This window comes from Megalobrama amblycephala, linkage group LG24 (genome assembly GCF_018812025.1).
Source record: "Megalobrama amblycephala isolate DHTTF-2021 linkage group LG24, ASM1881202v1, whole genome shotgun sequence".
NCBI classification, from domain to species: Eukaryota; Metazoa; Chordata; class Actinopteri; order Cypriniformes; family Xenocyprididae; genus Megalobrama; species Megalobrama amblycephala.
This window is the reverse complement of record NC_063067.1, coordinates 30,172,854-30,196,802: the sequence shown is the minus strand read 5'-3', so window position 1 is coordinate 30,196,802 and position 23,949 is coordinate 30,172,854. Positions and strand designations below refer to the sequence as shown.

The window sequence follows — 23,949 nt, the reverse complement described above, 5'->3', positions numbered from 1 at the left end:
AGTGGCTACGGGACAACTCTGTGAATGTCCTTGAGTGGCCCAGCCAGAGCCCAGGCTTGAACCCAATTGAACATCTATGGAGAGATCTGAAAATGGCTGTGTGCCGATGCTCCCCATACAACCTGATGGAGCTTGAGAGGTCATGCAAAGAATAATGGGAGAAACTGCCCAAAAATAGGCATGCCAAGCTTGTAGCATCATACTCAGACTTGAGGCTGTAATTGGTGCCAAAGTTGCTTCAACAAAGTATTGAGCAAAGTCTGTGAATACTTATCTACATGTGTGGTGTTTTTTTTTTGTTTTTTTTGCAAATTTGCAAAGATTTCAAAAACTTTTTTCACGTTGTCATTATGGGGTATTGTTTATAGAATTTTGAGGAATTAAAGAAAATAGCATCAAGTCAGTTAAACTCCTGGGATATTGATCTGGTCAGTTCAGTAGCAGAGGGGGTTGTTAATCAGTTTCAGCTGCTTTGGTTTTAATGAAATTAACAACAGGTGCACTAGACGGGCAACAATGAGATGACCCCCAAAACAGGAATGGTTTTACAGGTGGAGGTCACTGACATTTTTTTCCCCTACTCATCTTTTCTACTGTTTTTCACAAGTTTTGCATTTGGCTAGGGTCAATGTCACTACTGGTAGCATGAGGCGATACCTGGGGCCCTACAGAGGTTGCACAGGCAATCCAACTCCTCCAGGATGGCACATCAATACATACCATTGCCAGAAGGTTTTCTGTGTCTCCCAGTACAGTCTCAAGAGCATGGAGGAGATTCCAGGAGACAGGCAGTTACTCTAGGAGAGCTGGACAGGGCCGTAGAAGGTTCTTAACCCATCAGCAGGACCGGTATCTGCTCCTTTGTGCAAGGAGGAACACAAAATGACCTCCAGCAGGCCACTGGTGTGAATATCTCTGAATCAGATTTCATGGGGGTGGCCTGAGGGCTTGACGTCCTCTAGTGGTCCCTGTGCTCACTGCCCGGCACTGTGGAGGTCGATTGGCATTTTTCATTGAACACCAGAATTGGCAGGTCCGCCACTGGCGCACTGTGCTTTTCACAGATGAGAGCAGGTTCACCCCTGAGCACGTGACAGACGTGAAAGGGTCTAGAGAAGCTGTGGAGAACGTTATGCTGCCTGTAACACCATTCAGCATGGTCCAGATCTGGGAGGAAATACCCCAGGACACCATCCGTCGTCTCATTAGGAGCATGCCCCAATGTTGTCGGGCATGCATACAAACACGTGGTGCCAATCAAACTACCGAGTTGCTGCTATGAAATTTCAGCAAAATGGATTAGCCTGCTGCATCATTTTTTCACTTTGATTTATAGGGTGTCTTTGAATTCAGTCCTCTCTGTAGGTTGATCATTTTCATCTCCATCAAACGATGTGGCATCCTTGCGTTCCTAACACATTACCCAGTCCATATTAGTATAGATATCCAGCATGATATTCTTCCCCATTGAGATCTGATCTATATCAGTGTTCTGTAGATATATTCATGAGGTTTTACAAAATTACATTGTACAAATCAAAACCACATACGTTTTCCACAGATTCCTTCTTTATTCTATTTAAAAACATACACCAGTACAGACTCTGCACATTTATTTACTACGAACATAAGACTTTATTGACTTTATGCTGCACAGTGTGGAACAACATTTTAACAAAGTCAGTCACTACAAAGTCACTACATGTTGCACATTTACGTCAGATTATTTATGTATTTCCTCAGCAAATTACTGCATTGCTGTGAAACTACTTGAGATTTGTATTGTTTAAAGACATGCAAGAACGTTTAAACTGCTATCAGCTAATCTGACTGTATCTGACTTTGTCTCAGTCAAACCGACAGCTAAATCTACACTACTCAAGTGTACTGAACTGACTACATATATAACCACGTATATTGTCTTGAAGACATTTGGCAAGTTACCTTGAAAGTAGTTTTTAGATGGTAGATTTTAACTACATTGCTTTCAAAGTTTTTTCGGACATAATAAAGTAGTTAATAATAAACAAGTCACAGTAAAATCAAATTGGGAAAAATGCCCATTTGCCACAAGCCAAAACATTACACTGTACAAAGGCTCCGCCTCCATTCACATGATTGGCACCTCAGCCTTCCTATTAAATGCCACGCCCAGAAATGTGGCCGTATATCCTATTTTGTTAGCATCCATTTTCAGTATTTTTACTTTAGTAGGAAATAACTTCCTCCCTGAGGCATCTCTTTCACTGTGCTATTAACTCACCACGCTTAAACAACTAGTCATGGCTGATCTTTCCTAAATGAGACCTTACATTATATGATTAAATGAATAATTACATCTATTAACACAGTTTTTTTTAGGCCAGAGGCGCACAAGGCTACTTTTTAGGAACCTGTATATACATATATAATATAAAAAAATGGCACTTTTTTTGTCACATGCTTACAGTGTAACTACAATTATTTGCACATTCCATATACATCAGGAAATGTTCTATGGTTTTATAATATTTGGCACATAATGGTTAAAAGGCCACTACGTTTGAGCTACACAGTATTTCTCCGATGAGGGTGTGAAAAAAACTGGGAAAAAATAGCTTATAATAATATTCTGGTTATTATTGAGGGTAGGTGTTCGTGCGAATGTTGTAAAGCTGTACATCTGTATCCATCCATCCATCCATCCATCCATCCAGTCATTCTCTCACTCTCAAACAGTAATCAATAATACAATCACAGTCACGTCATTCCAATGGCTCTCCACCTTCACTAAAAAGCTATTAAATAATACAAAGATGACCATGACAGCATAAATATGTCATATACATTTGTATATACAAAATAACACAGTGTTTCTTTCGCCTTACAGCTGCAATAAACACCCAAAGTCTGCATGTGTAGTTCCTTGAACTAAGAACTTCCTTTAATTATGGCCTGTTGTTCAGGAAAACCGAGTCCATCGGCTCCTAAAGATGTGAATCAGAAGACTTTGGTCCGTTTGCTGTTCAGAGACCCGTGCTGCAAGACAAATTAGAGCGACAGATATGTGAAAAGCAATATTTCAGGTCATCTGTTTTTGTAGTGTTGTGTGACCAGTGTTGGGGGTAATGCATTACAAGTAACACGGGTTACAGTTATGTAATCAGATTACTTTTTTCGACTAACTAGTAACGCATTACTTTTAAAATTACAACAAAATATCTGAGTTGCTTTTTCAAATAAGTAATGTATGTTACTCTGTTTTCCAATTTATTGACTGACAGCTCACATGTTGGGAGTAAATGCAGAGGCGTTGTGTGCGCTGGATCATCTAAAGGATCGTTTCACTTTTGGAGTGAAAAGGCCTTTACATTTGCCGAAAATAGAACTTTTTTATATATATAAAAAATACAGAAAAATACAACAGAAGGGGCCTCCGCTTGTACTCGACAAAGAGCCCCGCCCCTCGCCATCACACAGAGCACACACACCGGGGTCGAAAATTAATGAGATCTTAGGGCAAAAATGCCACCAAAATTAATAAAAATGCTTCCAAAAACCAAGATATGGTGCAAAAAAAGTTCTGTATAAGTTCTTGTTTTTAATATTTATAAGCAGTATTACATGAGCAAAGGTTCTGTTTTCCTGAATATCAGCATGTTTGCAAATGTAATATTGATATTATACAACAATTCAATAAACAAGTTAATAGGCGACTTAAATTTTAGACACAATATTGTCTGTCAGTATTGTCTGTTTTTTCTATATTTTGCCAATGAAAATAGTTCCAAACAGTAAAGCCATTGCGCATCTCCGAGCAACACAGTTTCAATTTTGTTACTGAATGAATCCGCATTTTTGAACGAATCGTTCTAATGAATGATTTGACGACTCACTCACTTCTGCTTTATTCCTGAATGAATCAGCCATTTTGAACGAATCGTTTGACTGAATGATTCAATGACCATAGCCTTGTCCAAATACCCACACTTGCAGTCTTTGCACTTGACCACTTGTCTACTTACATGATGCATTTCCTGTATTTGGCCCAAGTGGGTGTGAAGACCACAAGTGTGTGTAGAACTTTTGATTGCCCGATGGGACACACTTATAGTGTTGCAAAAAATGCAAGCGTTTACAGCTTTTGTTTAAATTATTATTTTCAGTACTCTGCATTTTAAAATACACTTCTAAATGTCTGTTCAGTGGTCGCTATGCAACTAACAGAAAACACTATTTTAAAATTGCGGTGCTTCTTTGAGTGATAAAAAGCAGTTGCAAATGATGTACAAAATACACATAGCCTACTCATCTTTGCATCAATAAAATGCATAACACTTTATATTTTAATACCAAATTATATGTATTATATAATTAATTTAACTTACAGTCATATGTTTTCCTTGACATCTCACGATTTCGGGGCATGTGAGTTCCTGAACATAATGCATGATGGGATACGCTTAGCCTTGAATACCGCTCAGAAGCAGTGTGGGTTTAGTGTGCATTAAGGGCACTGCACTTGAGCATTTTTAAGACATTGGACAGTCTTGCGCACTTACTTCCTGTCGCGTACATGAGCTCTCAAGTGGGCAAGACCGCAAGTGTGGGTATTTGGACAAGGCATTTCTCATTGAGACAATGATTTGTCGCCACCTACTGGCGGTTTTAGTATCATTTCATTTTAGCTGAGGGGTGAAGATTGAATGCTTGAATGAATAGTTCTGATTAAAGAGATAATAGTCTATTTATAAATGCATTCTAAGAGCGAAATATGAGATAACATTGTAAAAATATGACAGAGAAAATAATTGCAGTCACATTGCATACAATGTTTGGGTACACTATTTTAAGGTGTCTGTGTTACTGTGTTTGTTGGTTTGTAAATCTAAAATACATTCGGGTGATACATTTTGAAATATTCCATGCAAGCATGTTTCTGAATAAAACTTTCATTTTCTAGCAGCATCATAAAAATTACAATTCAACAGAATATGCTTTTTAAGTACTGAGTAATAACAATTAAGTGCATGTACTTACTATAGGGTTAATATTAGAATTAGGGCTTTAGTTTAAGGTTAGTCACGTGTAATTATGCATCATTTATAGTTATTACTACAGTAACTACATGTAATATGTTTAACAAGGGGGGGTTGGCTTTGTATTTTAATTTTAAACAGGCCTCCGGATTGCAAAGGCCGCAAAGTGATGCATTGCTTTTAAAAGTAACTTTCATCAGGACATGAAAAACATTGCAAGGCATGTGAAAAGTGTTTAACTGCAGCAAAGAACAAGTATTTCTAGTAAAATTCATGCTCCCACTATTAAAGGAATTGGCTTTGTATTTTTATTTGGTAAAACCCTGTTTATAATTGAGCTTTAAAGATGGACATTTTCTTCAAGGCAAATGAAATTCTGGTTATGCAGAAAATAAATGAAGCATTAAATTGAAGTGACAGTAAAGAAAGTTTAAAAGAAATATTTCAGTTTCAAATATATGCTGTTGTTGTTTTGAGCTTTCTATTCTTTAAAGAATCCTAGAAAACAAAATGTATCAATTTTTCCACAAAAAAATGAATCAGCACATTGATAATAATCAGAAATGTTTCTTGAGCAGCAAATCAGCATATTAGAATGATTTCTGAAGAACACTGAAGACTGGACTAGTGATGCTGAAAATTCAGCTTTGATCACAGGAATAAATTACTATTTACAACATTCACATAGAATACAGTTATTTAAAATTATAATAATATTTCTCAGTATTACTGTTTTTAACTAAAAATTAAATGCAGCCTTGGTGAGCAGAAGAGAACATTCAAAAACATTCAAAATCTTATTGACCCCAAAACTTTTGAACAGTAGTGTACATATTAAAGTGGTCAAAAAAGTTTTCAGTTCAGATAGTCCGTTCTCTGCTAAACCTGACTCTAGATTAACACATCGACCCACAAATCCTTTGTGTCTCACCTTGGCCTGTTTGTAAAAGTGAGGAGCCAACTCCACCAGCCAGGACGACTCGACTGCGGTCACGTCCCGCATGTAGTACTTGCTGGTCTGAACCACCTCGTTGAAGACGACCCTGAGACACATCCCAAAACAAACAGTTCGGTTAATATCTGGTGAAAAAGAAAAACAGGAGTAGAAGTACAATTTATCCCAGTAGATTCATACGAGTACCATTTTGGGGGCTTTTCTCCATACAGCACCGAGTCAGGGTGGATGTACAGCTCTCTGTCGTCACGTAGAGTCCTGGACGATGTACAGCATTAAAAGAAGAACAGTGACATGCAAATATGGCTGGAAAAGTCAGCAGACTACCACTGATGAAGAGGAACTATTGAGGACACACAAGTAAGGATGAACGAACCGACCTGTAGGAGCCGGAGTGATGCATACGGGCGGCATTCGCAAAAAAACCCGACACAATACATCTGAGAATCACATCCGGATCACCTTGAGAGCAGACAGAAGAGTGAGACATCTCTAAACTCTGTATAAAAATACGGCCAGACAATATGACAAACCAATGACAATGTCTGAGGATAAAATAAGCAGTTTTAACAAACCAATATGGCAACCGATAGCATGAAAGCATTAGATTCATGTTGGTCACAGAAATGACAGCTCACCTTCACTGGACGTCCGAGGCACCTTAAACTTGTTGAGGAGGTGCCGCAGCTGTTCCCGTACGGCCACAGCGCGGAGGAGACCTTTATAGTTGAGGAAATGATCCTGACACCACTGAGAACTCTTCTGATGCTGTGGGAACAAATGTGGCATTTTATAGGCTGGATTCAATATCAAAATACCAAATTATCATATATCTTTATCCAAACATCACAAATCTGTGGTTATCAACCAGGAGGCCTCAGCAAAGTGCTACGGGGTTGGCATTGGAGTCAAAAAGCTTGAGAATCGATCTAAATGCAAAATAAACTAGGGCTGTCACTAATTATTATTTTAGTAATCGGTCGATTATTTTGACAATTAAGTGGACAATTGCCTAAAAATGAAAAAATGACTTAAAATACATACATACACACACACATATATATATGAAGAGTTTATTTGCAAAAACAGATAACTCCATTTTTATGAATTCTCACAAATCATGTTTTTTTTATTGTGCATTCCATATAACAATAAACTGCATTGGGCTGTTTTGATATAATATATCTAAAAAATATAGGTAAATTAAAAATTAAAATTCATTGAAAGTATGTTTTATATATATATTAAAAGTTTGTTTTTTAGCAAAAGCAGATAACTCCAACAGTCGTTTTTTGGCAAAAGCAGATAACTCCACATTTCATGTTTCATAGTTAAACAAAACCCAAGTAATTGCATTTAAAACACTCTCAAACACACGTGTGCACACAAACGCACACACACACCCACCCACCCACGCGCACACACACACACACACACACACACACACACAAACAGATCGGCACACACATACACACACACGCGCGCGCGCGCACGCTCTCTCTCTCTCAAACACACACACACACACACACACACACAGATCGGCAACAAGTACACACACACGCACTTCCACACACGCACGTGCGCGCGCGCGCACACACACACACAAGCAAAAGGACAACCAATTTTTCATGAAGTCGTGTATGGTGTACAAGGACTTAAAGCGAAATCATAAATCCTCGATCACTTTTAGTGAGCTTTGATAAAACTTCCCTCAGCTAGCGCGTTTTTTGAAGTGACTAGAAGCCTTGTCACCTGACCTGAATACTGCGCGCTGATTCGTAAAACGGACTATTGGTTTCTGTCTGTAAAAACAAGGGCCTTGTCGGCTTCTGCTGTAAAACGTGAACTTGCATGCCTGAAAGTGGGCAAAACCGGCTCTTCTGACAAAATGATTTAGGGTACAGGACGTGCTATATATGGAGAATAATGCACAGCACTGTTCATTTTTTTTTAAAATGGCGTTTATCGGTTTTTGCAAATGAACTCTTCATATATATATATATATATATATATATATATATATATATATATATAAAATAATAATTTATTCAAATAAAGTATCAAAAGCAAGTAATCATGTGGTTTTAATGAACAACACTTAAAAAAACAATGTCATCAAATTCAACTTATGTACATTACGTATTATAAACGCCTGCAGAGGGCACCAACAGCCTGGTGATACTGGTCAAACAAAGTTTAAGGTTACAAGCAACTCAAACTCACAGCATATGCAGATATGGAGGTTTTTAGGCAAGTTGCTGAGACGCGCTCCACACATGTAAATGATAACAGTGCAATACTTTGCTATGAAACACAAAGCGCATCAGATTTTATAAGCGTTCCTAAATGCACGTTATTGGAAACCCAGTTCATGTGGAGCAGAATTTACTGTAAACGGAGCTGCTCTGAGAAGCTGGAAGAAACTCTTAACCTGCACGCATGTAAATAATTAAAGTGTAGCGCTTCACTCTGAAACCCGCAGCCCATATATGTATTTAATTGAATCGCAGTCTTTGTGATTTCACAATAGCACTATGCTATAGTAAATAGTTTTAATATATCGTGCAGCCTTAGAAAATGGTCAAATAATGCGGTTCATGGATTCTCATACATGGAATGCTCCACTTCCAGTATTTTACACAATAAAACTGCAATCGAGGATTTTTTAAAATCAAGCACTCAAATTTAATTTTCTGATATAATGGACAACCTTAAAATAAACCAAGGTTTAATAAAGTAAAAGTGAATTTGAGTGCGGTGCCTGACCAACAGGATGCTCAGTTACCTTTATGAAAGCCTCATAAACATTCAGCATGGTGAGATGATCCCCCTCAGCCACAGCAAACTTCCTGTGCTCCCGCGCCTGACATCATATGGACACACAGAAAAATGTTTTATTGGCACAAATACATTAAAGGGATAGTTCACCCAAAAATGAAAATGATCCCACAATTTACTCACCCTCAAGCCATCCTAGGTTATATGATTTTCTTCTTTCAGCGAAACACAATCTGAGTTATATTAAAAAATATCCTGGCTCTTCCAAGCTTTGTAATGGGAGTAAATGGCACCCGAGTTTTTGAAGCTCCAAAAAGCACATTCATCATAAAAGTAATCCATACAACTCCAAAGGCCTTCTGAAGCGAAGCAATGCGCTTTTGTAAAAACAAATCCATATTTATTAGCTTTACTTCCGACTATGGCCATATGTGCATTCACGAGAGGGTCGAGCTCACCTGACCCCAATGTACGACGTAGCTCCTCTTCTCTTATATCGAAATCCTCCCACATTTTAAAAATGTCTGGTTTTCTTTCTTTCTCTTTTTTTTTTTAACGCCATGCCAGCTTCTATGGCTATATTCATGATGAGAAAGAGGTTTGGTTAAAAAAAAAATCTAAATAAATGTCTCATTTTAAACTTCTAATTCGTGACCAGTATTTTGTTTTGCTCTATCCTCTGTGAATCTGTTCATCTATTCTCACCTAAGCTTACCCAAGCCTACATCATGCGACGGGTCAGAGGTCACTCTTTCCACTGGAACTCGACTTGCATACGGCCGTTACAGGAAGCCAGTGAAAGTTTATAAAGTTATAAGTATGGATATTTTTCTTAGAAAAACGCATCACTTCGCTTCAGAAGGGCTTTATTAACCCACTGGAGCCGTATGGATTACTTTTATGATGGACGGATGGATGGATGTGCTTTCTGGAGCTTCAAAAGCTCCATTCAATGCCATTACAAAGCTGGGAAGAGCCAGGATATTATTTAATATAAATAACCATTGTGTTCGGCTGAAAGAAGAAAGTCATATATATACCTAGGATGACTTGAGGGTGAGAAAATCATGGGATCATTTTTGGGTGAACTATTCAGTAGCACAAAAAAAAAAACAGTAAAACATAAACAGCAAAAAAAAGACATACAGCTGCTTTCTTCTGATTGTGTGGCACCGTGAAAAGGTTTTGAATTTGCATCATGGCTGCGATGGTGACTATCTCCTTGGAGCAGCCGAAGTTTCCTGATTCCAGCAGCATCTTGGCAAACATGGGAGTGAGCGGGAACTCGGCCATTCGCACACCCATCGGGTCAGTGAGACGCCCGTACTGATCCAGACCTGTCAGAACCAGATCTGATGAGTTCACATACAGACAATCAAGCAGAAATCATGTGACAGTGTAAGATAAAGTCTTGTTCTTCTACCTCCAAGAGCGAAGAGCAGCTCCAGGGCTTGAACCATGGACTGAGCAGGAGGAGGCTGCGATACGAACACACTGATGCCATCAGAGACAAGGTACTCTTGAAGAACAACCACTCATAAATGTCTTGATACAACAGTAGGTGGCACTCACAGACAAGGAAGCTGAATCGCAGCACATTGTCGATGCCCAGAGCTTTCAGCTGCAGAATGACTGGAGCCAGATTAGAGCGCTGCATCTCTGGAACTGTAGACGCGGGCAACTTCTCAAAGTCCTCCTCTGACAGAGACACATGCACAGAACAGTACAATATACTATCATACATGCTTTGGAACTTTGCAGATCTTTTTTCATGGTCAAACTACTATATATTTTTAATTATCTTTGTATTATATGTTTTATTAATATATTATATATAATAATAGCACAGTACCTGTGTAGAGACGGAAGCACTTCCCTGCGCGGTTCCGCCCGGCTCTTCCGGCTCTCTGACAGGCAGAGGCTTTAGAGATGGGCGTGACGATCAGTGACTCTATTGCTGTTAGTGGATTATACGCCCTCAGCTTGACAAATGCACAATCAATCACAAACACTACACCGTTGATGGTGATGGATGTCTCGGCTATATTGGTTGCGACCACCACCTGAAAAAAAACATCACAGAACAAACTATCTTCAAGAAGATCCAATTTAGCACCTAGCACATATTTACATCTGTGCCGATTCCATATGTCTAAGTTAAATAGTACACTAAATGTCTCCAACTGTGTTTGAATCCCAATTCATAGTTTTTGTCCCATATAATGTGATCACGCTGCACCTTTCTGACAGTAGGGGGCATCCTCTCAAATACTCTCATCTGTTCGCTGTAGGGCAGGCCTGCGTACATGGGCAGCACACACAGGTGCTTCTTCATCCCGTAGCGGGACAAAGTTCGGGCCTGTTCCTGGAGCAGAGACACCACCTTCTCCACCTCCTCCTGTTGAATGATCAAATGGCAATGTTTATCTTGAACTGAACACAGCAAGTACGGTTGAGCTGCCATTTAATGCTTTAATGCTCTATGTACAGGTGCATCTCAATAAATTAGAATGTCGTGGATAAGTTCATTTATTTCAGTAATTCAACTCAAATTGTGGAACTTGTGTATTAAATAAAATCAATGCACACAGACTGAAGTACTTCAAGCCTTTGGTTCTTTTAATTGTGATGATTTTGGCTCACATTTAACAAAAACCCACCAATTCACTATCTCAATCAAATTAGAATACTTCATGAGATCAATAAAAAAAAAGGATGTTTTAAACAGAAATGTCAGGTTTCTGAAATGTATGTTCATTTTTTATGCACTCAATACTTGGTTGGGCCTCCTTTTGCATGAATTACTGCATCAATGTGGCGTGGCATGGAGGCAATCAGTCTGTGGCACTGCTCAGGTGTAATGGATGCCCAGGTTGCTTTGATAGTGGCCTTCAGCTCATCTGCATTGTTGGGTCTGGTGCCTTTCATCTTCCTCTCATAGATTCTCTATGGGGTTCAGGTCAGGCGAGTTTGCTGGCCAATCAAGCACAATAACACCATGGTCATTGAACCAGCTTTTGGTACCTTTGGCAGTGTGGACAGGTGCCAAATCCTGCTGGAAAATGAAATCAGGCATCTCCATAAAGCATGTCAGCAGAAGGAAGCAATGAAGTGCTCTAAAATTTCCTGGTATACGGCGGCGTTGACTGTGGACTTCAGAAAACACAGTGGACCAACACCAGCAGATGACATGGCAGCCCAAATCATCACTGACTGTGGAAACTTCACACTGGACCTTCAAGCAACATGGTTTCTGTGCCTCTCCACTCTTCCTCCAAGCTCTGGGACCTTGATTTCCAAATGAAATTTCAAAATTTACTTTCATCTGAAAAGAGCAACAGTCCAGTTATTTTTCTCCTTAGCCCAGGTAAGATGCTTTGACGTTGTCTTTGGTTCAGAAGTGGCTTGGTACGTGAAATGTGACAGTTGTAGCCCATTTCCTGAAGATGTCTGTGTGTGGTGGCTCTTGATGCACTGACTTCCAGCTTCAGTTCCACTTCTTTTGAAGCTCTCCTAAGTTCTTAAATCGGCTTCGCCTAACAATCATCAAGCCTGTGGTCATTCCTTTCACTTGTACACCTTTTCCTACCACACCTTTTCCTTCCAGTCAACTTTCCATGAATACGCTTTGGCACAGCACTCTGCGAACAGCCAGCTCTTTCAGCAATGACCCTCTGTGGCTTACCCTCATTGTAGAGGGTCTTGATGATCGTCTTCTGGACAACTGTCAAGTCAGCAGACTTCCCCATGACTGCTGTTGGGATTACTGACCTAAACCCAGTATTTATAGCCTGAGAATGGTAATTTAATAGAACTTGAAATTAAATATTCTAATAATATGAGATACTGATTTTTTTTTATTTATTTTTTTTATGAGCAGCAAGCTGTAATCATCAAAATGAAAACAAAAAAGTCTGGAAATATTTTACTTTATGTCTAATAAATCTAGAATACATTTAAGTTTTGACTTTTTGAATTAAATTACAGAAAAAAAAAAAAAAAACTTTTTCATGATAATTCTAATTTATTGAGATGCACCTGTATATTCACTAATCAATTCAGTTTATATGTGAATTAAAGCCTAAATTAATGCTGCCTTCACATGCTATCGGAATTATTGTAAATACGAGTATCCTAGTTGGAAATTGTGCCAGGATAAAATTGTGCTCTCCAGTCATATTTTACCACTGGGAAACTGGGGTATAATTTTAATACCCAAGTTCCTAAGCTGGACGGGACATAAACTTTAAACATGGCGGAGGGCAGAATGATTGCTGCTGTGACTGCTACTCATTATTTTATTTTTTTCACAACAGCTACATCGCCTTCATCTTATCATTAAAGTAGTACATATTTACAGTACATATATGAATAATCATTTGAAGTGTATCATATGTTTTATACACAGCAAGCTGACTATCTAGATAGCGTGGTGAATATTTGTAGGGTTGTCAATGAATCGGCTTCAAAATTTTATTCAAAATCCGTTGGATATTCATTAAATATCTTCAATGCATTTTGGCTTTTAATAAGATTTCCCCAATAAAGAGGCACAAATAAACCTGGTGTCCTCCATAGAGTTGACTCCTATTCGACTTCTATTATTAGACGTTCATTTAAGCCATTAGTCGACTAATTGCACATTCATATTAATTTAATAACTTAGATATATACTGCGCAGAATACTAAACCATAATGAGCCTTTAATATACATATAGGCGTAATTTACCTATTCCGCTCTCAAGCGCACATAAAGCTTGCCGCAAAAGCTGCCATTTTTCTTTATTTTACAGCACAATGTTTTCTTGTTATTCTGAGTTTACACAAATAAAAGTAGACATTTTACAGTTCCGAATGATGTATTACTATTATCTGTTTGAACGAAAATGACATTGTGACATGACAAAAATTAGTACTTTAAGTTGTTACTTACATGTTTCAAATTATAAGCCATATTTGAGGTTGATGGTGAATTTGGATTTCCTGCCCGACATACTGTAATTATCACAAGGACCCGCGGTTAACGATCTGTCCCTCACGGACTGCATGATATCGCTATGAGTTGTTTTTTTGTTTTGTTTTTTTTCTTTGATTAAAGGGTTAGTTCACCCAAAGCTTCGGAGCATTATGAATCAGCGTGTCGAATCAGCTGTTCGGAGCACCAAAGTCATGTGATTTCAGTAGTTTGGCTGTTTGACACACGATCCGAACCTCTGATTCGACACAAAGGATTCATAACGCTCCGAAGCTTCCTGAAGCAGTGTTTTGAAATCGGCCACCACTAAATAAGTCATTATTTTGTTTTTTTGGTGCACCAAAACTATTCTTGTCGCTTTATAATATTAATATTGAACCACTGTACTCACATGAACTGATTTAAATATGTTTTTAGTACATTAATGGATCCTGAGAGAGGAAATGTCATTTCTGGCTATGGAGGCCTCACGGAGCCATCGGATTTCAACTAAAATATCTTAATTTGTGTTCTGAAGATTAACGAAGGTCTTATGGGTGTGGAACGGCATGAGGGTGAGTAATAAATGACATTACTTTCATTTTTGGGTGAACTAACCCTTTAACCAACTAATAAAATTTTGGTCGACTAAGCCTCTTCTGACACTGACATTTAGTTAACTATTAGGGGGCAGCCCTAGTCCTCCATGATTCCTGTTCTTTCCAAAAACAAAGCACTTGAATACGACGAGCTCGTAATCACGACTTCAGAAGTAGGAAGTAGGAAATTTCCGATAGCACATGAAGAGAACGTGTATCTTCAGAAGACATGGATTAAACCGCTCCATTAATATGGATTTCTTTTACGATCTCTTTATGAACGCTTTGAAGCATTAGAGTTTTGGGTGAATAGACTTTCAACAGAGGGTTAGAAATCTCTCCGATTTCATTAAACACCTTCATTTGTGTTTTGAAGATGAATGAAAGTCTTGTGGGTTTGGAACAACATGAGGATGAGTGAATGAGGACAGAATTTTCCATCCCTTTCATAAACGCTGAGAGCAATACTTTTTGCATGTCATGTCAAAATCAAGGAAGCTTCAAAGTTCTTAAAAATCACATTTTATGTTAAGTCCTTTTTAATCGAATAAAATAAATGCTGCATCCCAGAACAAAAATACAGAGATGTCAACATTTTCTCCCAGCACACACACCTGTCCTGTGAGAAACGCCAGCACGTCTCCATCCTCCTCTGTCTCGTGGATCTTCAGCACGGTTTCCACCGTAGCCTTCACATAGTCTGGTACAGGACTAGATACAAAATCATTCTCCTCAGTTTCATTATTCAAAGCACAGAGACTCATCCTCACAGGACTGACCGTATGGTATAAACACGCACCTGACAGTGTAGAAAATATCCACAGGGAAAGTTCGGCCCTCAACCGTCAGAATGCCACAGGTGTCTTTATTTGGGTCTCCAGACTCATTTAGGTTGAAGAAATCTTGAAATTTCTGTGAGAAAAGCATTATTAGTACATTAACACATAGACTGTTATAGACCGCTACTGGAGATGATCAGACAGGATAACCACGTTCACTCAGTCTGTCAGCTCCATAACCATCCAACAAAAAAGAAAAAAGTCTCTTCTGCTCACCAAGGCTGCATTTATTTTATCAAAAGATTTTTAGCATCATTACACAGTCTTTAGTGTCACGTGATCCTTCAGAAATCATTCTAATATGCTGATTTGCTGTTATAAAGCCTGGGACACACCAAGCCCAACTCTTCAACATTGATAATAATCACAAATGTTTCTTGGGCAACAAATCATCATATTAGAATGATTTCTGAAGGATCATGTGACACTGAAGACTGGAGTAATGATGCTGAAAATTCAGCTTTGATCACAGAAATAAATTACATTTTAAAACATATTAACCTAGAAAACAGCTATTTTAAATTGTAATAATATTTCATAATATTACTGTTTTTTGTATTTTTAATCAAATAAATGCAGTACTGGTCAGCAGAAGTGACATGTATATATAAAATTTATTTTCTGAATTAAAATGTATTCGAATCTTCTTGGTGCTATACAGTCATGCTGATAATGTGCAACTAACATGCAGAAATATGCAGGAAATTATCAAATGAATATATATTTTTTTAATAATTCAATGTAATGATGTTTGTACAATTATATTCAAACAATTTTTTGTGAGAAATTTTGAATATAAGGAGTACTTTTCACATGCGCTGTAAATGGGGTCAGAGGTCAGACTTACCTTGGCATCCAGAGTGGCCGAGGCTACAATCAGACGCAGGTCTCGCCTCTTCTTCTGAATCTGTGAAGTAAGAGAAAACAATAAACGGAGAAATCCCACAGAGATTCTCATCTGACAGAAGATCAAGAGCAAATAAAGCGTCACCTTCTTCAGAAGGCCGATGGCAATGTCCGTGTACAGCGTTCTCTCATGAGCTTCATCCAGCATTAACACACTACAACGAGACAACATCCATGTCTGAATGCGCTGTGATATGAATCAATCCCCTGCAAATCAACGCTGGCAGAGGTGTGGTGGCTTTACCTGTATTTCTTTAACAGCGGGTCAGACATCATCTCCCGAACTAACATCCCATCTGTCAGAAACTGAGAGAGAAGACAACAGTACATACCAGAAGGCAACAGTAATAAACATCTATGGATGAAAATGACCGTCTCTACCTTTATACGAGTGGCGTGCGGGTCAGAGCAGTCATCAAACCTGATGGTGTAGCCCACCTCGTGCCCAAGAAATGCCCCTCTCTCCTCTGCCACACGACTGGCCACCTGCGAGCATACGTTCAGAGACTGCAGCAGGTGTTCACGCTCAAACATAAGCTGAGGAGAAGGGCTTACGTACAGATGTGGCCGCCACCCGTCGAGGCTGAGTCACTCCGATCACCTTCCCTTCTGCCGCCCATCCAGCCTCCAGCAGATACTGCAGACACACCTCACGTCACATGATATGACAATAAACTCTGTCAAGCAAACCTGCCAAAAAGTGATTCAGGAGAACTCAAGGAAACCCTCAAATAGGATGGACAAACCTGTGGAATTTGTGTGCTTTTTCCAGATCCTGTTTCTCCAACAATCACCACAGTCTGGAAACTCTCAACCAGATAGAGGATGTTGTTTCTGTGCTGGATGCAGAACACAAACATCATTCATAAATACAGAAACTGAATTGTAAAATTGCAAACAATATTGTAAATAGTGGTGGGAAAAGTTACGTTTTAAAGTAATGCATTACAATATTGTGTTACTCCCTAAAAAAGTAACTAATTGCATTACTACTTTGGTAACACTTACAATAAGGTTCATTGGTTAAACATTAGTTAATGTATTTACTAACATGAACATTACATTTGTTACTGTATTTACTAATCTTTGTTAATGTGTGTTAATGAAAATACAGTTGTTCATTTTTTGTTCATGTTAGTTCACAGTGCATTAACTAATGTTAACAAGATTTTAATAATAAATTTGTAAATTTTCAAATTAACATTAACAAAGATTAATAAATGCTGTATAAGTGCAGTTCATTATTAGTGCATGTTAACTAATGTAGTTAACTAATGTTAACTAATGAACCTTTATTGTAAAGTGTTACCATTTGTTTTTATGGAAAGTAATGCATTACTTTTTCTGACTTAGGCTTGCTTGTTTGTTTTTACATAACAAAAAAAAAAGTTCTATTTTTTGGCAAATGTAAAGTCTCTTTTACACCAAAAGTGAAATGAATAAGCCTCAAGCCCTGTTCACACTGCCAGCGACTTTGTCACTGTATGTTGCTAGTTTCTGTACTGTGAAGACACTTGTGGGCATTCCTAGTCCTGTCGCTCTTATGTTATTGGTAGACTGCACATCTATGGCCATATCTTTAGAAAATGCAATCACAAAATATATACAGTACATATACACCAATCAGGCATAACATTATAACCACCTTCCTAATATTGTGTTGGTCCCCCTTTTGCTGCCAAAACAGCCCTGACCCGTCTAGACCCCTGAAGGTGTGCTGTGGTATCTGCACCAAGATGTTAGCAGCAGATCCTTTAAGTCCTGTAAGTTGCGAGGTGGAGCCTCCTTGGACTGGACTTGTTTTTCAGCACATCCCACAGATGCTCGATTGGATTGAGATCTGGGGAATTTGGAGGCCAAGTCAACACCTCAAACTCATTGTTGTGCTCCTCAAACCATTCCTGAACCATTTTTGCTTTGTTTCAGGAGCATTATCCTGCTGAAAGAGACCACAGACACCAGGGAATACCGTTTCCATGAAATGGTGTACATGGTCTGCAACAATCCTTAGGTAGGTGGTACGTGCGAAGTATGGATGGCAGGACCGGTTTCCTAGCAGAACATTGCCCGAAGCATCAGACTAATGTAATGCACATTACATTACCGCTCGCTTGCCTTCTTCCCATAGTGCATCCTGGTGGCATGTGTTCCCCAGGTAAGCGATGCACACATACCCGGCCATCCATGTGATGTGAGAAACCGTGATTCATCAGACCAGACCACCTTCTTCCATTGCTCTGTGGTCCAGTTCTGATGCTCACGTGTCCACTGTTGGTGCTTTCGGCGGTGGACAGGGGTCAGCATGGACACCCTGACTGGTCTGCAGCTATGCAGCCTCATACGCAACAAACTGTGATGCATTGTGTATTCTGACACCTTTCTATCAGAACCAGCATTAACTTCTTGAGCAATTTTGAGCTACAGTAGCTCATCTGTTGGATCGGACCACAAGAGCCAGCCTTCGCTCCCCATGTGCATCAATGAGCCTTTGGCCGCCCATGATCCTATCGGCGGTTCACCGCTGTTCATTCCTTTGACCACTTTTGAGAGATACTGACCACTGCAGACCGGGAACACCCCACAAGAGCTGCAGTTTTGGAGATGCTCTGACCCAGTCGTCTAGCCATCACAATTTGGCCCTTGTCAAAATGTTCACTTGCTGCCTAATATATCCCACTCACTAACAGGTGCCCAGACCGACGTAGGTCATCTGACATTTCATATAGTTGGTTGATGACAAATATGAAGCAGTTCAACAACTCACTGCGTAATGGAGCCTATAGACAGGTTTCTGTGCAACTTCATCACAGAGATGCGCGCGCAACTAAAGGGCAGAAAGCATCACTCTTTACAGCATATCTAGCAGAAACAGAGATGACACAGGGCTGTTGTGCTGTAAACTGCAATAACCGCCAAAAAGATGGAACTCGGCATAACACCTGTTAGCGGTTTTGCCCCCTGAATGCGCGTGCATTCAGTATTGTTTGTATACAAGAAACCAGTCTATAGAATGTAGTTAGAATGTCCCTAAAATTCAAGAAATGTTTTTGTCTCATATTTACATCATATGACATAGTTAAGCAATATCACGAGAGTAACGGGCACAATATCACAGGAGTGCTGTTTTCCGTCCACAAATTTTAGACAATATTGTCTGTTTTGCTCAATTTTGCCAAAGAAAATATAAAGACAAAGCAGAACTGTTCATCTCCGAGCAACACACAGTGTCATTTCATTTCTGAATCCGTGTTTTGAACGAATCGGGTGAACCTTGTTGGACTTGAATCAGCGCTGCACAGACTGATCGGTATATGACATATGACGTGGTCATCAAAGTAATATGAGTCTGCGAGGGCTTTGAGCGATTCAGAAGTAAAGACCTTCAACCAATCAGAGTACAGAGTAAGTGATGTATGTTGAGCGACGCATAGTTGTCAGAGCAGAACTGCACACATGCTGGAACTAGTAGAAGATGGAGCAAACAATCTTTGCCGGTGTTGTAAAAAGAATTTAAGTATACACGGAGTACTTGCCAATTAATGCGCTGTCGATATCTTCTATAACGCGAAATCTACACATTTCAGCTTCAACAACAGCCATCATTGTTGTAAACTAATTCAACCCAAGCGCTCTTTGTGTGATTACGTTTCAGGTGATAATCCAATCATCGCTCAATGTTTGGTCGCTCTGTTCGGGCATAATTACTCCTCTACGCCAGCACGCTCGAAATGTTGTGGGCACTCAATCACTCACGGCCCAAGCATACGCTCCACTCGTGTGTCGCCCACGTGCACCGGTAAGACGACATTCGCTCAAATCCTGCTCCGACATGAAATTTCTATGTACTGTACTTTTTGTTGATGCTTTTTAAGGCATCGTTTACCATTTTGCAAAGATCGCCTCAGCACATTATCTATGAATAGAGCACTCTGTGCATGGGTGTGATTACATTAATAATTAGCAGAGATAGGCTAAACTGTGCATCTCTTTAATTTCATACAGATTACACTGCAGGATAATATCTGTTTTAAATTAGAGGTTTTATTTATTTCTTTAGACATATATGTCATGTTTGTGTGATAAGTAGGCAATTCGATGAGTTTTTAGAAATGCACCTTTTTTCCCAATGCACTTTTTTGAGAAAGCGCACCGTTTATTTTCCTTATTTTACAAAAGCACAAGGTTTTGATGTTACTGTGAGTGTACACAAATAAAAGTATTATAGTTGTCTTACAGTAATCTGTATGGCTAAAAATTTTGTTTCCGCTGTCAAAAAAATCCATCAGAACGCGCCGGCGCGTTCGTTGAACAGGATTAAAGAAAACGTAGCCTATTTAGTTTCATATTTATGTTTAAATATAAGATTTTTTTTTTTTATTTCATCTATGTTGATTATGAAAAGTGAACAGCATGACTACATCAAGATGCGCAATATGTCGGGAGACATGCAGTGGGTCAAACATGAATATGACCACTTTGTTAAGTTTTGATTTGTAGAAATCCTTTCTTTAAAGTGAATTTTGTTTTGTATAAATCGTATCTTAATTTTAAGCAATGTTTCATCAACCAGTTGCCTAGATTTAATGCATGAGAACGAAACCAAAAACGGATTGAAGTGCATAACAAACGAACCCTCTATGTTTCCGCGGCCTTTGAGGTGGAAACAATGTCTTTCTGTTTTAATAAATTTCTTAAATACATGTCTCAATCACAGTAGGCATACAGATAGTTATGATATTTGTGGCTTTAAAGCAATAGGCTATATTGTATAAAGTAAGCTATAAATAAACGTGACGTGACGTGACTTGACTGGAGAGTGCTGAATTACAGAGCTGCTGCAAACATATCAACATCATTATGATCAGATCAGACGCTTTCTTACATTTGTTTTTTTCTTTTCATATTTGTTGTGTGTTTTTGTTATTGAGAGGAAAACGCACCTATAAACGGTGCTATCAGCAGCATGGACGGGTCGGGATATTCATTAACAATATGACGCATTTCAAAGTTCTTTTTACCCCAAAACAAAGTATGAATCGTTGTGATTACATCACAAAATGAATCTTTGCTAATTTCTCCACACGGCCTTTCAATTAGGCCTAGGTCTCCTTCTTCGTTCTTATAACTTTGATGTTCAGGGCATTCTGGGTTGAGTGAGTGTACTATACTTGTTTTCATACATTGTTTGGAAGCTCGCACTGGACAGAAAGTGGAATAACATTGTTTAAAATAATGGATTAATTTTTTTTTTTTATTATTTAAAAAATATTTTTTAATATAGCTATAATAATTTTTTAGCTTTTTCATTTGATTAATCGGAAAAATAATTAATTGATTATTTTCTTTTTAAATCATTAGTTGCACTCCTAATATGAATAATACACAAACACATATCTGTATTTATCATGTTTCTGCAGGTACCTTGAAGACGGGCAGCCTCTGCCTCTGTTTCTCTATGGAGAGAGCCGTGTGCGGGTTAAAGATGATGGGAGAGCCGGTGGTCTCAGTGGACAGGTCTCTCTCCTCACACACACCCGGAGCCTCTGAGCCTGGAAGAGACACACATCAGCCATTCACACACTGACAGGAGCTCCATCTTTACTGTCAGGCAGTGGATTCAGAGCATTCTGGACAATGCTGCGCATGTACGAGAGAATCCCGAGTCTGGATCAAATCATGTCCTTCTAATGCATTATAGTGTGATAACTTGTGCATTTTGTGTTGTATTTCTGGGACATGAAACATGAAACATGGCATGTTATCATGTTATATAGCCATGCAGCACTGCAGTAACACACTAATACATCAAATACACACTAACGCTACACATGAATCAACACACAGCACAGCGCTGCTGCAGCATACGTTTACTCTGCGGTAATATCACCGGTCAAAATATGTATAAATATATTAGGATAACTCTGTGATACACGATATGAATTTTACCGGGTTTCCAGAATTTCATGGTGGTGTGGGGCGCCGCCATGATGCTACGTCATTGACCTCGGTGATATCATCGTACCTGTGAACTCACAGCTAGAGGGCGACAAACACAATTAATATGTACATTAATATGTCTATCTCTCATAGAACAAAATAAATACATTTAAAATATGAATGTTAAAAGCGTATAAAATAATTTATTGTGTAATTAAAAAAATTTAAAAGAAAATGTTTAATGAGACGTTGTAAAAAAAAAAAAAAAAAACCAGCTGCTTCAGTTGAGTTTGAACTCAATCAATCATTTCAATAATCCATCTATATCTACACATTATAGCCACAGCTTTAAAGTTTGTCACTATGCATACAACATAAGACACTAGTTGTTCTGTTATTATCACGTGCTTTCATGCAGGCTTATAAAGAAACACAGAGAAACCACAGGGAGACATAAGTGCACTGCACACTCTAAACATGATTTTAGTTAGTTAACAAATGTTCAGTGTGAACAAAAGCTATTGCAAGGATGGTTTTACTGATCACAAATTTGACAAATACTGGTGTGCTTCTCAACCTTTTTGACTCCAACACCTCCCAATGAGCGCAAACATATTCCCCATGACTTTTTCTTTTTTCTCTGTGATTTACTGGATAAGGTTTAAAGTCCCTGGAATCATTTTTTTTTTTTTATCTTTTAGTATGAATATGTTAGCCTTAAGGTGCAATATGTAATATTTTTGCAGTAAAATATCCAAAAACCACTAGGTCAGTGTTATATATTTTGTTCACTTGAGTACTTACAATATCCCAAATGTTTCCAACTATTTGTAAATCGTGAGAAAATTGCAATTTTAACCAAGGCTCCGGGACGTGTGAGGGACGTCAATTGCGTCATACCGCGTTACCCTCGGTTTCCGGTTTTATTTTGTAGAAACCATGAAAACACCAAAGACGCTTTAAAATTTACATGTTTTAATAGACATATTTATTTATTAATATATTTGATATATTCATAGACAGAAAACTAATTGTTGTTATATAGCTCACGTTTAGTCTTATTGTTTAAATCTAATTTTCTTGATTTTTTTGCGAGTACATGCTTTACCATGCCTCAGAGAAAAACACTATTTTGTCAAGTAACGTTAGCTAACATAGCATAATCAGATGCAGCTTTATTTTTAGTAACAGTAATACAGAATTTTCTCCATCATACAATACGTTTTAAATTGCATGCCATTTATCAACACAAGCCATCCAGCATTTAATATGATATTGTAAAATCGATCTATCTTACTGCAGTGTGTAACAGTGTCTCACAGCAGCCGCCGAGCGAACGCTCAGAGTAATGTTATAACATCATTTTAAACACATTCAAATGTATCTAATATGATAAACAGAGCTGTGTTACCTCATACTCATGACCGGAAAAGCGGAAGCAGCGCCGGTGACTGTGTCATAATAAAAGTCCCGCTGCTCGTGAGGCGTGTGTTGATCAATCGCTCCAGCGGCCTCGTTCAGCTCCCACAACACTCGATCCTGCTCTGCTTCATACTACAGTAATGTTGATAATCTCATCCATGAACATGATTTCTTCCCGAGTCCTATCCCTATTCTTTTACACCGTCCGTTGAGGTGGAGACCACATGTCCCAAGATTCCACGCTCAAACTTGGTGTCATCAAGCTACGCCTTTGTTTTGAATAGGCCTCTAGCGACCTCTAGCGGACAAAATTATATATTGTACCTTGAAGGTTATGAATAAGCTGGTGTGTTCCAAAACAATGACAAAATTCGCATTTAGGAGATATAAGCATTCAAAACTTAGTCTCTCACTTCCGCTAAAATGGATCACAGATTTTCATGACATCACATCGCACTTCAGTTTCTCGTCAAATCTTCGGTCCGATTAATCTAGAATCTGAAGTCCCGCCCCCTCCTACACTATCAACAGACACTGAAGC

The 23,949-nt window shown here is 38.7% G+C and overlaps 1 protein-coding gene across 1 annotated transcript; it reads right to left on the bottom strand.

The window, feature by feature from the left end:
• Positions 1 to 1,551: 1,551 nt before the first annotated feature.
• Positions 1,552 to 23,417, bottom strand: dhx35 (DEAH-box helicase 35). Its single transcript, XM_048178383.1, has 22 exons — positions 23,398 to 23,417; positions 21,996 to 22,085; positions 21,471 to 21,598; positions 16,796 to 16,888; positions 16,609 to 16,686; positions 16,431 to 16,535; positions 16,294 to 16,355; positions 16,135 to 16,204; positions 15,991 to 16,050; positions 15,104 to 15,216; positions 14,919 to 15,015; positions 10,991 to 11,149; positions 10,604 to 10,814; positions 10,328 to 10,449; positions 10,175 to 10,229; positions 9,898 to 10,088; positions 8,759 to 8,836; positions 6,612 to 6,741; positions 6,354 to 6,435; positions 6,160 to 6,231; positions 5,950 to 6,061; positions 1,552 to 3,018 (listed from the first exon to the last, which is right to left on the bottom strand). Exons 2-22 carry the CDS (start codon positions 22,033 to 22,035, stop codon positions 2,980 to 2,982), a joined length of 2,097 nt encoding a protein of 698 aa, XP_048034340.1. The 5' UTR covers positions 22,036 to 22,085; positions 23,398 to 23,417; the 3' UTR covers positions 1,552 to 2,979.
• Between the last annotated feature and the right edge of the window lie 532 nt (positions 23,418 to 23,949).

Coding starts and splice junctions, on each gene's coding strand:
- dhx35 (XM_048178383.1), bottom strand. CDS start 22,035: ATGGCGGCGCCCCACACCACCATGAAATTCTGGAAACCCG. Junction 15,016..15,103: donor GATATTTTCTACACTGTCAG/GTGCGTGTTTAT, acceptor TTTTGTATCTAG/TCCTGTACCAGACTATGTGA. Junction 6,742..8,758: donor TTTATGAGGCTTTCATAAAG/GTAACTGAGCAT, acceptor TTGTTCCCACAG/CATCAGAAGAGTTCTCAGTG.